This window comes from Pezoporus occidentalis, unplaced genomic scaffold (assembly GCF_034315485.1).
Source record: "Pezoporus occidentalis ecotype Australia unplaced genomic scaffold, CSIRO_AGI_Poc_V1 ctg63, whole genome shotgun sequence".
NCBI lineage: Eukaryota > Metazoa > Chordata > Aves > Psittaciformes > Psittacidae > Pezoporus > Pezoporus occidentalis.
Genome location: NW_026915977.1, coordinates 3,194,895 through 3,210,916, shown reverse-complemented (window position 1 = coordinate 3,210,916; position 16,022 = coordinate 3,194,895). Strand labels below are relative to the sequence as shown.

Here is a 16,022-nt window from a genome sequence, read left to right as displayed (position 1 = left end):
ACAGGGCATTGTGCTGCTCTTTGGGCACAGCTGGCAATGGGGGTTTTGGTTTTCCTCCTTTAAAGCTCTGGTACAACCGTGGCTGTGCTAGGCTGCCTAAATACTATGGCCGTATAGAGTCAGGAGTGCTCTGTATTTGTGTTGCTCACAATTCACTCTCCAACCTTTTTCTGTCCCCACTCTAAGCAGCGTTTGGAAAGGTGGAAGCAGCCACCCTGCCCCATGTTCACCACCTTTCTGTGCCTACTGGTGTTTCCTTCCCTCAATCTAAACAAAGCACTGGCCTTCACACTTTCTCAGTCTTCCTCTAAATGGGCAGCATGATGTGCAGTGTGGGAAAACCATTTCTGGCAGCTCCCCTTGTCTTCAGGCACACTCCACAGCACTTTTCTCCTGCTCATTTAAACACGACAGGACATGGGGGAGCGGGAAGGGTCAGTGTGCTCGTGCTGGACAGTCACTTCAGGGTGTCTGGGACTCATTCAGCTTGCACAGCGTGTTATTGTATATAAAGGATTTTTGATTTTCTATCAAGAATGGCACTCACTGTTGATTATTAAGGAATGCAAGATGTATTTTTGTATGGCATGAAGGAATGTCTTGACACTTGAATTTTTAAAAGCGAGCAAACAAACAGAAAGCCCACAAGCCCTGTGTGCCAGGCTGTCCAGCTTCCCTCTTTAGAGGGCATCTGAAAGACAATGTTTCCAGTTCAGGTGCTCCAGTGAAATGTAGAAAGTCAGAAAAGAATAGTTTATTGTGTAGGTAATGGTACCTTGCCTAATTATAAAATGTCATTTCTTTGGGATGTTGTCTTACTGTTTGTGATTGGCTTCAGGTGATTTATGGGATGCTGTATTTTCTTTAGAAAATAAATACTGAATAACATTGCATGTTTGTTTTTTTTTCTTCCTCTTCCATTCCCTCCCCCTTTTCAGATCTACCACAGTCCCATCACAAAACAGGAAGAAAGTGAGTAATTTCTGCTGCTGTTCCCTAAGCTGTTGAAGCTGTCTGGAGGTTGGGCAGTGGTTTTCCTTGCAGATACACTTGTCCTCAATTTCTCCTGAATAGGTTGTGTGTTCTCTCTGTGGAACTCCTTTCCTTTCCATTGCAGTGTCTGATACTGAGGCCAGATAATAATGAGTTGCGAATGCTAAAAGTTATCATAGAATCATAGAATAGTTAGGGTTGGAAAAGACCTTAAGATCACCTAGTTCCAGGCCCCCTGCCATGAGTAGGGACACCTCGCAATAAACCATGTCACCCAAGGCTCTGTCCAGCCTGGCCTTGAACACTGCCAGGGATGGAGCATTCACAACTTCCTTGGGCAACCCATTCCAGTGCCTCACCACCCTCACAGTAAAGAACTTCTTCCTTATATCCAATCTAAACTTCCCTTGTTTAAGTTTTAACCCATTACCCCTTGTCGTGTCAATACAGTCCCTAATGAAGAGTCCCTCCCCAGCACCCTTATAGGCCCCTTTCAGATACTGGAAGGCTGCTCTGAGGTCTCCATGCAGCATTATCGATTATCGATTGTAATGTGCAGTTTTTATTTAGCCAGAACTAGCAGGATGCAGAGTTCAATGTGCACCTCTGAACCCCAAAGTAACAGACGGGAAGAAAAGATCAGCAGGAGATTCTGAGGACGTTTCAAAGAATCATGGAATGGTTTGTGTTGGATGGGGCCTTAAAGCTCATCCAATTCCAACCCCCTGCCACGGGCAGGGACACCTTCCACTAGAGCAGGCTGCTCCAAGCCCTGTCCAAACTGGCCTTGAACACTACCAGGGATGGGGCATCCACAGCTTCTCTGAGCACCCAGAGCCACTGCCTCAGCACCCTCACAGGGAAGAGCTTCTGCCTAATGTCTTGTTTCTTTTAGCAAATACTATAAGAGAAAAATAGAGGTGGCATTCAGTTCCCTCAAGCTCCCATCCCACTGCCTCATCCCATACTTTTCCTTTTGCAAGCAGGGTGCACCCTGCCCACTGTGCCACAGCCCTGGCAAGGCCAAGCATGTACTGGCGTGGCTGCACATGCTGCTGTGGGAAACACTGGGGCTTCATTAGGGTTCCGTATATTAGAGCTTACTTTTACCAACACATTAATTTGCTGACTTTAATGAGCACGGAGGTATTGTTATCAGAAGCATAAGCATGAAACCTGTCGTTTGACTTTGCATTACACGCTTGGAAGGAATGTGACTCAGTGTTTCACACGAATAAATATGCTGTTTCTAATAGATTACAGCTAGAAAGGCTTATCATACTTACCTTAGTTGTATCATACCACTCAGTATCAAGTACCAAGTGGGTCTGTGCTTGATGGTGCCTTTACTCATTGTTGTGTTAGAGCTTTTCATCGCCATTGCTCATAGAAGAGAGATCTGTTATAAACATCTTGCTGAAAATATAGTGATTTCATAGGATTCGCCAGCATGGCCTGTGCTGTGACAACTGTGCTGAAGTTAGTCCAGATGTGTCCTGTGGCTGTTTCTTCCAATAAAATGTTATTTTATGTTAAAACAATTAAAAAAAAACACCACAAACGCCCCCCCCCCCCCCCCCAAATAACTCAACCCCCCAGAATTCCAAACCACCAACAGCATAGTCATTTACGAGAAATTCAGTATAAATGCTGGCACTGAACAGGAAGATATTTCACAGTATGGCTTGGGCAGTCCTTCCGGGTATCCCAGAAAAATTAGCAGAAGTAGTAGTGTGATTACAGAAGTTGGCATTTGCATCTAGAAAAAAATCCTGACTTCCTACATGCTTCATGATGCCTGCATGGCAGGCACGAAGACAGCCTGGGGTTAATTGGTGGAACAAAAGCCAGTGTTCTGCTTTACTCAGTCTGTCCAGCTGTACTGGTTTTGCTTTTTAATCTAGTCAAGTAGATAAGCATAAATTACACGATCCTATGATGTGGTGAGCTTTAACTGCAGATTTTGCAGCACTCTGGAAATATTAATCAGCTCCTTATCAGACACAAATTCACATGTGACTGGACTCTGATTTATGCTTTTATAATTAAAGACAGAAAGAGGATAAGGAGCAGTGCTGTGACTCAAAGTGAATTCAAGGAAAATTGGACAGCGTACAGAACTAATAATTCCTTGTCAGGTTTTAAAGAATGCCTGTGTTTTCCTGAAGGGACGCATGGGATGCAAATGTGTGTGTGAACCTGGCTGCATGTGGGGGCCCTGAGCTTTGTGTGCTGAACAGCGTCCTGGGATGGGGCTTTCCCAGCAGTTTTCCGTGGGGTTTCCATGCTGGTGTTCAGGCAGGTAACGCTGCTTCCCTTCTTTGAAACAGTGGAGCTGAATGAGGTCGGCTTCAAGTTTGTGCGGAAGTGCATCAATGCTGTGGAAACAAAAGGTAAGCTGCTCGCCCTGGCATCCGGGGGTGCTGCTGTGCTGGCATTGCTTCCCGTGGCCTTGAGTTGTTTTGTGTTTTCAGCAGTTGTAGTGGTGTTAGTCCAAGAAATGAGACTCTGACTTTTAGCTGAAGAATGCCTGCCAGAGGAGCAGAAATCTTGTGTGGTCCAGAATGTACCACATTTGGTTAGGATTGAATTTCCAACTTTATGCTGTTTTCATTAATTGCTCTCTTATCTTTGGCTTTAGAAAACAGATAGCTCTGGAATTCTGCCTGTACTGGGGCACAGGCAGGGGATACCTGGGGTACAGACCCATTTTGTTAGAAGTAGCAGAACAGAAGCAGGCTGATGGTTGACAGCTCACCACTGGTCTTTCATGAAAGAAACCCGTACCAGCACACATGGCCAGCATAGGCTGAAGGACAAAAATCACTCCAGAACAACTGGATGTCCAGGCTGCCACAGGGAAAGGTGCCTGGTTTAATGTCCAGAACTTTGGAAAATGTGACCAGCCAAGCTCTGCTGAGGTGGGGAGGAGCAGGGCAATGAGACCGGCCTCTCAGAGCCAGGCAAATCCAGCACTTCTGTCTTTCCTAACATTGGCTCATATTTTCAAAGAATCTGCTTAAACGTGTTTGCCTTTTGTGACAATTTGAACAAGTTTGTGTCAAGCAGCACCCTCCAGAAGTGGCACCTTTTGGCAGGTAGAACTTGCCAGCTCAAGCACATGTTCTGCTCGTTGGCTGGGCTCCCCTGACCATGATGTGATCCGGTGGAAGGTCTGAGTCCTGCTGCATGAACGGCTGTGCCCCACAGCACCCCATTGGGCAGTGTGTGGGCAATATCCTGGGGCAGTTCAGGGTGTATCTGCGGTTCTGCTGAGCCAGCACCCGACAGCCAGGACAGGAGTTCCACTAGATGGGGCCTTTGGACTTCCCACTAGCTGAGGAAGACCCTTCTTAACACTTTGGCTTTCTCCTGCTTAGGAATTACTACAGAGGGCATCTACCGGACTGTTGGCAGCAATATTCAGGTGCAGAAGTTGCTGAACACCTTTTTTGGTAAGAATTAATTAATTATTCTGCACAATTAGATTATCCTGGGTTTGTATTGGTTTGTATTGACAGAGAGAATTGGGTTTTATAGTGAGAAATGTCCACTGTGGTTTTTGGTCCCTGTGGCCTCTCGATGCACATCTTTCCCTTCTTTTCTGGGCTTTTTGCTGCAACTGCATTTATTTGTTTGTGGTGCAACCTGTGTTTAAAGTTAAGTCAGCAGCAGCAAGGTAAAGGGAGTCAGTGACCCTGGAGCAATGGTCACAAGCCTTCTTCCATCGTGTACTAAAAATATCCAGGCATTTTGGAATTGCATGCTGGGGACACATTCCTGTTGCAGGCTTGTGATGCAGGACATTGGCCAAGGAGAGATGAGCCCTGGTCCTTGCCCTGTGCCCTGCTGCCCCTCCTGCAGTGCTGGGGACTTGCCTGGCTGTTTGTGGGGGGCTGCCATGTCCCATGGGTCTGGCACACAGGTTAGCCTTTTCCTCCATGGGGTATCATGGAGATACCCCATGGGATGGTGGCCTCTGCAGAGAGGCCTTTCCTGTGGTTTGAGGTTTTCACCTGGAAGGGCTGGGATACCTCACCATAAGCAATGTACATGTTACTAAGGCAAGGTATGGCTTTCTGCTGTAAGCCCTTCTGTGCACTGAGTCCTGTATTTCATACAAGCAGGTAGATTGGAGGGTATTCTTTATAGCAGACATGGTTAAACTCCCTGCAGCAGGCTGTGGGGCTCAGCAGCGTTGCTGTGTGTGGGGACATGGTGCTCCTGGGCTGGAATCTGGCTAAGACCATCCTGCTCATGGTTCCCACAGACTCAGACAGGCGGGGAGCCATACATGAGCCCCGCAGGGCTGGAGCACAGGGCAGAAAGCAGGTTCACATTGATACGTGTTCCTCATGCTCATGCCAGCTCCCTGCACAGACACCTCACATTGATATATTCTGTAAAGTATTGTTTTTCACTATTGTTTACTATTGCTTTTACTATTGTTGTTGTTTATTAAAACTGTGGTCTGTGCTGATGTATAGCTGTGCTGATTCCCATGGAGCCATATTTCAGACAGCTTTTGGTTATGCTTGCCTGATGACTAATTACTTTAAGGCTGAGTTTTTATTGCTTCTTGATTCTCACCCTCCCTGTGAGTAGCTTTGTGGTTTTCTCCTCTGAACCCCACCAGTGAGTGGCTTTTCATTTCATTTATATGCATTGGTCCGGTTAACCCCATTGTGTATGAGCTCAGGATGGAAAGCCCAACGCCGCAGAAGTAACTGCTGTGGAAGGCTTTCATCCTGAGCTTCAGGAAGGAGATAGATAGATATTTCTTTTCTCTTCAGTCCTATTTCTTTTAAAAATAACTCATGCAGTTTTTTTCCTTAGTCCAGCCACCCCCATCCTCCACCCATGTCCTTCATCATATCACAGAAATTATGTGGCTGTTTGGTGAGGGTAGGTAGGAGCAACAGGTACCTCCATGCCTCCTTCTCTAAGCTACTTCCTCTCCAGGCAGCAAGAGGGGATGTTTCCAGAAAAGCCTTCAGGGCAGCAGCTGTGAAGGAGGGATTAGAGCTGGACACTTAGGTTATTTTGGATACTAGAAAGCTTGTCTTGGATCTGTGGAAATGTTTTATTCTGCCAGGCTTGGCTGTGGTGGGGAAAAAACAAACTGTAGAAAATATTCCCTCACTAACTTTTCACCGCTGCTTAAAGTTTACCTCCTGCTTCTTCCTGTGTCCTTACTTAGCACTGCTCCCCAGGCTTTCCAAAATACCAACAGTGGTACTGCTGTTCTGCTTCTTCAGCCGTGAGAATCAGCAGTTTTCTTACTGTGCTGCTGTGGCTTCGTTTGTCTCAAAAGCATTCCCTCCCTGAAAGCATGCTATTTATTAACAGCCTCAGGACAGACCTTACTTTAAAGCCATTTTGTTCTTCCCTCAGATCCAAAATGTCCAGGGGATGTGGACCTCCAAAGTGGTGATTGGGACATCAAGACAATTACCAGCTCACTGAAGTTTTATCTCAGGTAGTCCTGCAGGTCTCACCTGCCCCAAGTTGGCAAAGGAACTTGGGGTTGATGTGGTGAAAAGCGGAGTGAACTGCCAGATGTTAACACCTGGCTGTTGGGAGGGGTAAAGAAGTGACAAATGCTTTGGGAAGATGAATGGATTTTTTTTTTTTAAATTGGTTTTGGAGGAGTTTGTTTTGGTTGTTTTTCTTTTTTAGTTGAAAAATATGCCTGTTGTAGAAACCCCCCGTCCTATGGGGAAAGCTGTTTAAATAATAGTGGCTGGGGGCAAGATGCCACGGGGAACTGGTGGTGCTGGGCAGTGAGCAGGTTTGCCTGTCGGTCCTTCAGGCTCAGTCAGGAGTGGGTCACATTGCCCTGCCAGAGCTGTTTTCTTTCTGGTTATTGCAGGAACCTGTCAGAACCCGTCATGACGTACAAGCTCCACAAAGAGTTGGTCCTGGCTGCCAGTAAGTCCCGCCGCCTCCCTGCCGCCAGTCCCTAGCCCTGCCCTCCCTGACCAGTGTCCATCAAAGTCATTTGACAGAGCTCTGCCAGCCCAGCACTGGGTGTCTGGCTACTTTCCCCTGTAGAATCTCTCTTTCAAGCGTTTAACTGTGGTATTTCTTCCCTTCACTGTTGTTGCAGTGCTCTTCCCTCCAACAGGGTTTCGTGGAGGGTTGGGAGAGCCAGGGCATGGCAACTAACATGAAATCAGCACAAGTGCCCCAGAAGAATTGTTTCTCAATAGTATTAATGTATTTACTTTAAAACCTGTGAAGGAATGGGATGTGCTGTTGCCATACAGATAGATAGGTTCACCATTTAGGTTGTGAAATTTATCCTGGAATGTGGAATCCAAAGTTTCTACCAGTATATGAAAGACATTTTTCTGCTGCAGCTCTTGGGACTGAGCCACTACCACTATTAACAGAGGTTAGCCAAGTAGTATGTGTGGAACTGGCCAGTCCTTGGCTGTCCTGTTGTTATGGCCATTTCAAATAAGCCATAATAATTATGAACTAGTTGCATCTTTGGAGCCAGTGTGATGGGATGGAGACTAGAGGGATACAGGGAATTGGTCATCTCCCTCAGCATGAGAGTACTGGTGTTTGGAAATTCATGGCACACTTGGAAACACTTTGGATTAAAGCATCCTTCACACCCCCATGCCTCCTTGAACTCACCAGGAAGGTAGGAGAGTGCCCGCCTCTCCTAAGCTTGGACCTCTAGAGAATTAATAACACTCTTTCTTGGAAAGGAAAATTTTCCACCACTATTGGTTATGCTCAAGTCCAAGATTTAGTAGTTTCATTACTGGTTGAACCAGTGGTGCCTGGGTATGTGCAAAACCATAATCCCTTCTCTACCCTCCCTCAGAAACTCTCTCCATTAAGATTCCCAGCTACTGAGATCCCACACTACTCTTTTCATACTGAGTATTTTATTGTTTCTTGATTATTGATGCTTCTAAGGGTGACCTCTTCGGGTCAGGAACTCATTTTTTTTCCCTGCAAGGCATTTTACCATGTTGTTCAGCATCACAGCTCTCTGGGATGATAAGACTCTCAGCAGAGCGGCTGTGCATTCCCCAGGTGTGCTGGTGTGTGGGGTGAGGGTGCGAAGGGCAGGTCCCAGCCATGCCCAGCCTGTTTCCCCAGCCACACTGGCTTCTTTTCTTCCATTCTCAAGCTTTGTTTCTTCCACTGTCCACTTCATTTTGTTTCTCACAATGATTTACCCTGTTGCTATGTAATCGCACTTTCTTTCTGTCTCCTATTGCTGCGTTTGGCCAAGCAGCTGTATGCTGAAGAAAGAACAGCTCCCATGGATTTTCTTTGGTTTTGACTTTATCTGTCTTATGTACTTACTTTGAAAGTGGTGGGCACAAACGTTTTTTTTGTGTTACCTTTCCAGAATCCGAGAACCTGGATTACAGGCTGGGAGCCATTCATGCGCTGGTCTATAAGCTACCTGACAAGAACAGAGAGATGTTAGAGCTCCTCATACAGCATCTTGTCAAGTAAGCAGAAGTTATTCTCTAAAGCCAGAGCAAGGGGAGTAATGGATTCAGCAGAACAAGCCCTTTTTTTTTTCCGTGTCAGCTTTGCAAAATTGTATCCACCACAGTCCCTTTAGGAGTTCACTTTTGGACTGCTCAGATGGCATGGTTATCTTTGAGGCTCGCTGCATTAAGTGATGCTTCTCTTCCTAATTGCCACTTTCATCCCCTTTCTGACACACACCAAGCAGGAAATTATTTTAGCGTGAAAATACCCTTTGACAGCATAACTATAAATTGTTATCTCTCACTCTTGTTAATACAAACATTAGGTCTCAAGCTCAAAAGCAAGGGAGGAATCTGTGTGTAGGTGAGAAAGGGCCAGGGCTTGCAGAATCAATGACTTTTGTATAACAGGGCTTGCTTTGGACTTTTGGAGTTGTTTTCCAAATGGGACTGTTTCAGAAATAAGCAGGAGTGATCTGGGGTTGTCACAACCTGAAACTCAAAGGTGAGTGCTTGGCTGTCAGTGCCATGCCTTGTCTTTGGGGCAAGGAGACCTGGCTGGGGATCCTGGTTCCAGCCTTTTGTGCCCATGTTTGTGTGGTTTTCAGAAACCTGGTGTAAATGGCAGAGCTGTGGTCTGATGAAGCTAACACTGTGCTTGTGGTCACTGTGTTTATTCATTCAAGTGTTTATGCTTAAATTCTGATCCCTCTCCTCTCATGCTGACAGAAACCTCTTTAACACCAGAGCTACAGGGCAAACCCAGAATTAAACTCAGAATTCATTCTGTGTCAGCATCAGAGTCTCTCTCCTTTGATCTACTTCTGGAAACAGGAAGTACTCACCTAAGTGGTCAGTATTTCAGTCAGTGATTGGTGCTGCTCTGCAGGTGTTCACAGTCCTGGCCAGAGAGAGCTCTGCTCTGTGAAAACAGTGGTTCCCTCAGAGAAGAAGTTGCTGTGTAGAGATTTACTGCAAAACTCCAAAGTGTGCTCCCTGCATTCAGCCCTCCTCCTTCAGAGAGTAGGAAAAGTAAAGCAAAAGTCAGCTCTGGATAAATAGGATATCCCAATTTAAATTACTCCATTTGTGTGTATGTTGCACAGATGACTTTTGATTGCAGACCTAACAGAGGAGCTGGGAATGGGAAAGGATCAAATAAAAGTGCTGTCAGCATGTTGCTCTTCCAGACTGTTGTCCTGGCCAAATGTGCATGTCAGAACTAAAGACTTGATTTGCCTCTGAAGGGTTGGGAAACAAATTCTCCTAAAACAAAATGAAGAAAATTGAACGACTGATTCTTACTGTGTCATTTTTTAATTGGTTGGAATAAGATCTGTTTGAAAAAAAATAGACCAACCAACCAAACTAAACCCTGTTCCTTCTTTCCCTCCTCTCTGCAGCATATGTGAGCACAGCCGAGAGAACCTCATGTCACCGTCTAACATGGGGGTGATATTTGGACCTACCCTCATGCGTGCACAGGAGGACACCGTAGCAGCGATGATGAACATCAAGTTCCAAAACATAGTGGTTGAGATCCTCATTGAGCACTTCGGGAAGGTACAGGCAGCAGTCCCGGGAGCAGCGCCACACAGCTCCTGGCTGCTCCATCCTGTTCATGCAAACTGTTGCTGTGGCAACGATGTAGAGCTCTGGCTCCTTCTTCTGGAGTCTCCTTAGGGGCTGGGATGGTTTTATGTAATGCACTGTTCAGAAATGCTTCAGAAGGAAACAAAGTGTAGCAGGTATGTTTCTTGCTATTGCCTTTAGCTAGTTCTGAAGGAAACCCTGAGTCTAGGATCTTTTCTTTTTAAATAAGAGGAATCTTTACTTAAAAAAAAAAAAAAAAAAAACAAAAAACTAAAAACCCCCAAAAACCTGTTCTATATCTGGACATTTCAGGACCTTATGCTTTCCTTTTCTGAAGACAGGAGCTAGAACAGCGCATAACGGGTTTCAACAGGCACAGTCCAAGTTGAGACACTCTGCAATACAGGGGAGAAAAATCCAAAGCAGACAAGTATTGAAAGGTTGATGAAAATAACTCGGCAGTGCCTACGATCTCCTGAGATCCAGGCAACAGGTCCTGGGGAGAGGAGCTGCTGCCTGAGGTGGAGCTATCAGGAAGACTTGAGCAGGTCCTGTTGTGTGGGGCAGTGCTCAGCATGGGGCAATGCACCCCAGTGAGGCTCCATCAGCATTTGCCTTCCATGAGACCTTTGCTAAACATTTTTGTGTGAGAGCATTGCCTGAATGCACAGCCTGGCTTAGTGTGCTGTGGTGGGTGCTGAAGACTTAATTATAGACAACAGCTGCTTTATTGTGTGGCGTTTTGTTTCCTGATGCAAAGCAGAGTTTTCTGCTGTCTCCTGTTTTAGTGCTTCCTCCTTGTACTATCTGATACAATCACTTTGGGTTTTCAGGGTGGCTGGAGGATGATAGAGCTGTATGTTAAGATTTAAAAACTTGAGCAGCATTTGCATGCCAGATTTCTTTCCTGGTAACAATGCTAGGTTCAAAGGAGTGAGTTTGGTCCTTCAGCTTTTTGTAATACTTTACAGAATGTCCAAACATTTATGTCTTAGAGCAGGGAAAGTTTGAAGCCGTCCTTTAAAGGATGTTGTTTGTTGTGAGGAGGTTGGGGTAGCGCTCTCAGCAGACAGGGCAGCACATCTACAGAGGTGAAGCTCCCTTTTTGGGAAGAGGAGGCTGAAACTGAAAGAGCAAGGTTCTTGCAAAAGGAGATGTAGATTTGGAACAACCAACCAAGGACCAGATGGCTGATGTGGGATTTGGTTGTGGTGCTGAGGATTGAAATGAGATAAATGGGATGAAAGAACTAGGAGAGACTTTTGAGCATCCACACAAGAAACTCATGGAAAACACAAACCAGTTTCTTTGTAGATCTTTGTTAATGTTTTTAATAAGTTCCCACAGCAGAACAGTGAATTGTTTGTGTGCTGGGATCATCACACAACTTGCTGAGAGCTGAGCCTCTGCCTTCCCTCTTGTACAGCCACGGTGCAGGCTGAGTCAACACATCATCATCTATATTGCCGCCTCTAAGAGATGGAATTAAATCTTTAATTAAGCCAGATGCCTCTTTGCTTGCTTTTAATTTCTTCAACGATAAGGTTAAGTTAGTAACATTTATTAGATTGAGCTTGTAAGTTCAGCTTCACAGCTGAAAGTGTCTTCAGCTCTCACATAAGCAAACACTTTAAATGAGTCTGAAGGAAGAGGGGAATATGGTTTATATGGTGTGATATGAAGACTCTAAGGACAAAGTAACTATTCGTGAAGTCTTTGTGGGTAATTATTGTTTCCACAGCTCATATTTCAGTTAAATTAAAGAAGTTGATGATTCTGGAAATACCTTCTTCGCTGTACAAACCTTTTGAATATGAGGATCTGTAAATATCTTTGTACTTTCAAGTTTTTTAACTTGGATTTTCATTTAGGAGGCAGAAGCAAAGCAGAGGCTGCAGCCACATCTTAAAAAGAGTAGTTTGCAGTGGGGTTTAACATGGGTTTCAGATGTGGAAAAGCATCTTGTGAAAGCAGCATTCTGTGATATCTTTATAATCATCCTTGAGGAACGTACTTACTCTTTTTCTTCACAAAACAATATTGGATTCTTGTCAATATATAGGATTGAGGTTGATGTTTCAAAAAAATGGCCCTGCTGCAGGTAATCATTTGCTATTTTAATAATACACGAGCTGCTGCTTTTAAATCATGAGCTGTTTCTGTCACAGCAGATTCCTCTGAACCCAGGCAGGGGGAATGCACCCGACCTTGTGTTCTGGAGCCGAGAAAATGTACTACCCCTGCAAAGGGCAGAGCCCCTCTTGGCATTAAGCATCAGCAGCCACCATGTGTCACCAAATAGGGAAAGAAAAGCAGCTGAAATGACCCATTTGGGGTCAGCTGGGTCTTTGCCCTGGATGTGTTGTTCCTCCTCTCTTCAGGCAGAGTAAGTCAGGAGAGAAGCCTGACTATCAGCATCTGGTATTTGTACCGAGCCTGCTGGGGGGGAGCCTGTGCAGACCAGGCTGGGTGCAGTTCAGGTCTGCCCTTCCCCAGGTGAGGAGGCCGGTGCCCACCCTCACCACAGTACACCAGGTCCCTGGTCTTCAAGATCAAGAAGGTTAAAATGGGTCGTGTTTTTCTCTCTCATCCCCATTTTGGTTTCCCAGAACTGCTTTTTGGTTGGGAGAAGAAAGAGTTTGCTTTCAATTGGAGTTACGAAAATGTCACGCTCAATCAAATCAGAACCTTGAATTTCTGCAGTTTAAAATCTTTACAAGTGACATAATAAAATTGTTCTTCCACAACAAAGCGTGCACTGAGAGAGCAGCAACCCTGCTTGTCGGTGGGACTAGCACTCATGCTTGTCCTCTGAACTTGAGCCATCTCCTGCCGACAGCAGGAAGGGACCAGCTCCACGTTCTTCCAAGATGGACTGTGCAGCCTCTGGTCTCAACAACTCATGCCACCCCATCTGTAGTAACTCACTCTAAACCTGATATAAATTCAATTAATATTCATGGGAAAAACACAAGAGCAGTTGGGTTTGGTCTTTAATGTGGTGGTTCAGATCTTCAGGAAACTGCCTGGAAGCTTAATTCTTTTTCATCTCTTAAAAAAAGCACTGACGATTAAACCCAACCAAATAGGTACCGTAGCACCAGTGAGAAAATGAGATGAAACTCCTTGGCAGCATTGTTTTTATGCAAGTATTTCATCCAAGATAACTTCATAGTGCCACACACTTCATTGTAAGCCAAGAGCTGAAGGGTTTTTAGCATTAAATCTAAACCAATTTGTTTGGGTGCTTTCCATAGATTGTATCGCCTCACTGATGTGGAAATCTTGATGTTTCTCAGAAACTGTCAGCTTCCAAGCTCCCTTCTTCTCTTCCAGGATAATTTGCTCCTACACATTTTGTCTGTATTGGTGATTTTGCTGCATTCATTAGTTCAGTGCTGCAGGAGGTGTGCAAGGTGCAGAGCACGCAGCCTGACTGGAGGAATGCCAACAGTGGGACACATGTATAGATCTGTGACTAAAGCACCGGCTCTGCTTCAGCCCCAGCAGCCGGGGCTCTCCTGGGTGCTGCTGACCTTTGAGGGCAGCTGGTGGGCACTGTCTGTCCCCCTCCAGAGAGACTCACAGGGCTGGAGTAAACGGCTGTGAGGGCCCTTCCAGGTTCTTGTGGGCTGTGGCTGGTCAGCGTGGTTTGGAGCAGCTTCTCCAGCCCTCTGGGGTCAGCCAGGGCTGAATCAAGCCACAGACCACTTCTATGCGTGCTGCAGAGCAGAGAGGATTGGGGCAGCCCTTGACATAGGCAGTGGGTGGGCACTTGCGAGGCAGGAGCTGGGTCTTTGTGCCTGGTGTGGTGTGCTGTCCTCAGAGAGCTGCCCGGCATGGCATGGTGCTTGGCTGGGGGGGGGGTCTGAACCATGCACTGCTGGAGCTGTGGGGCCATGGGGAAGGTGTGCAGGGTGGCCACCATCCCTCTCTGTGCTGGCAGGCGGACCTTTGGCTGGAGGTGCAGCACCAGCCCCTTCAGGTCAGGCCATATAAACGTATCTGCCTTTACAGATCTACTCTGGCCCACCAGAAGACACCACGGCCCCACCGGTGCCTCCTCCAAGAGTAGCTGCCCGGCGGCATAAACCCATCACCATTTCCAAACGTCCTCTGAGGGAAAGACCCATCTTCTTTGGTGCTTCTGTGGAAGAAAGTGGAGGTCAGTCCAGCTGTTCACTGGTGCCTTACTGCCTTTCATCCCTCCTGTTTCTTTTAGCACCTTTCAGGGAGCAATGGAGATATCAATCACAGGACTGCACTTCCCAGGCCATAAGGGAAGTGAGGTTTGTTGTTCAGTGAGTAAAGAAAGCAAAAAACCCCTCACACATAGGCTGCATCATGTCACAACTCAAACTCCTTGGGAACTTTTTTTCCCCATTATTTGCAGCATTCTCCATTAGCTAAACTAAGAGGTTTTGCTTCAGAGGCAAAAATGCATAGAATCATAGAATCATAGAATAGTTAGGGTTGGAAAGGACCTTAACATCATCCAGTTCCAGCCCCCCTGCCATGGGCAGGGACACCTTACACTAAACCATATCACCCAAGGCCTCGTCCAACCTGGTCTTGAACACTGCCAGGGATGGAGCATTCACAACCTCCCTGGGCAACCTCTTCCAGTGCCTCACCACCCTAACAGGAAAGAATTTCCTCCTTAGATCCAATCTAAACCTCCCCTGTTTCAGTTTTAACCCATTACCCCTTGTCCTGTCACTACAGTCCCTAATGAAGAGTCCCTCCCCAGCATCCCTATAGGCCCCCTTCAGATACTGGAAGGCTGCTCTGAGGTCTCCATGCAGCCTTCTCTTCTCCAGGCTGAACAGCCCCAACGTGCTCAGCCTGTCTTCATACGGGAGGTGCTCCAGCCCCTGATCATCCTCATGGCCTCCTCTGGACTTGTTCCAACAGTTCCATGTCCTTTTTATGTTGAGGACACCAGAACTGCACACAATGCTCCAGGTGAGGTCTCACGAGAGCAGAGTAGAGGGGCAGGATCACCTCCTTCGCCCTGCTGGTCACGTTCCTTTTGATGCAGCCCAGGATACGGTTGGTTTCTGGGCTGCGAGCGCACACTGAAGCCGGCTCATGTTCATTTTCCCATCAACCAGCACCCTCAAATCCTTCTCCTTGGGCTGCTCTGAATCTCTTCTCTGCCCAACCTGTAGCTGTGCCTGGGATTGCTCCGACCCAGATGTAGGACCCTGCACTTGGCATGGTTAAACTTCATGAGGTTGGCATCAGCCCACCTCACAAGCGTGTCAAGGTCCCCCTGGATGCCATTCCTTCCCTCCAGGGTATCAACCGAACCACACAGCTTGGTGTCATTGGCAAACTTGCTGAGGGCGCACTCAATCCCGCTGTCCATGTCAGCGACGAAGATGTTGAACAGGATTGGTCCCGACATCGACCACTGATGTAAATGCAGCCAAGGAGCAGGGGTGGTGGAATGAGTGGAGGCTGTTTGCTGCTGGAGCCCTGTCCCAGTAGACCATGGAAGTCCTGAGAGGAATGGCAGGGCCAGCTCTGCCCCTGCTGATTGTACATCTGGAGCAAGAACTTCTTCAGGACCCAGTGATAGTATTTTCTAGACCAAGTACAACTCAGCTGTTAAATTCATTTGATTGTAAGGAAATACTGAGGCCCTTGTTATCATATTGAAGGGCACATCATGCTTCTCTCTGCACCTGATTTTCTGTAGTTGTCGTCGCATGCTGTGCCCTTGATCACATCATCAGAGACAAAGTCTTTTCCTCTGTTACAGTTTTCAGAGCTTTGATGATATTTTAGGCCTAATGCTACAAGTGTACTTTTTGGCACTGGCAAAACATGATTGATGCAGATTGCTCATGGAAATCACAAGACTGCTCATGTAGTGAGAGATGGCCTTACATTTAAATGTTTCTCCAAACTGGGAGCAGAAGCATTAGTATTTAATGCTCCAAGGCTGCAGGGTGCCATTGG

General features: G+C 46.4%; 1 protein-coding gene across 5 annotated transcripts in view; it reads left to right on the top strand.

Annotated features, from left to right (window-relative positions):
• Positions 1 to 16,022, top strand: part of OPHN1 (oligophrenin 1) — a 159,193-nt gene that overhangs the window by 41,571 nt on the left and 101,600 nt on the right. For all 5 annotated transcript variants that reach the window (XR_009968776.1, XM_062640037.1, XM_062640036.1 and 2 more), the window contains 8 exons: positions 939 to 972; positions 3,324 to 3,386; positions 4,374 to 4,448; positions 6,388 to 6,472; positions 6,866 to 6,924; positions 8,372 to 8,477; positions 9,866 to 10,025; positions 14,073 to 14,220. Coding sequence is in view for 4 of the 5 variants with exons in the window: in XM_062640037.1 (XP_062496021.1) it covers positions 939 to 972; positions 3,324 to 3,386; positions 4,374 to 4,448; positions 6,388 to 6,472; positions 6,866 to 6,924; positions 8,372 to 8,477; positions 9,866 to 10,025; positions 14,073 to 14,220 (730 nt within the window). In the remaining variant the exon portion in view is untranslated. The remainder of the gene's footprint in view (positions 1 to 938; positions 973 to 3,323; positions 3,387 to 4,373; positions 4,449 to 6,387; positions 6,473 to 6,865; positions 6,925 to 8,371; positions 8,478 to 9,865; positions 10,026 to 14,072; positions 14,221 to 16,022) is intronic.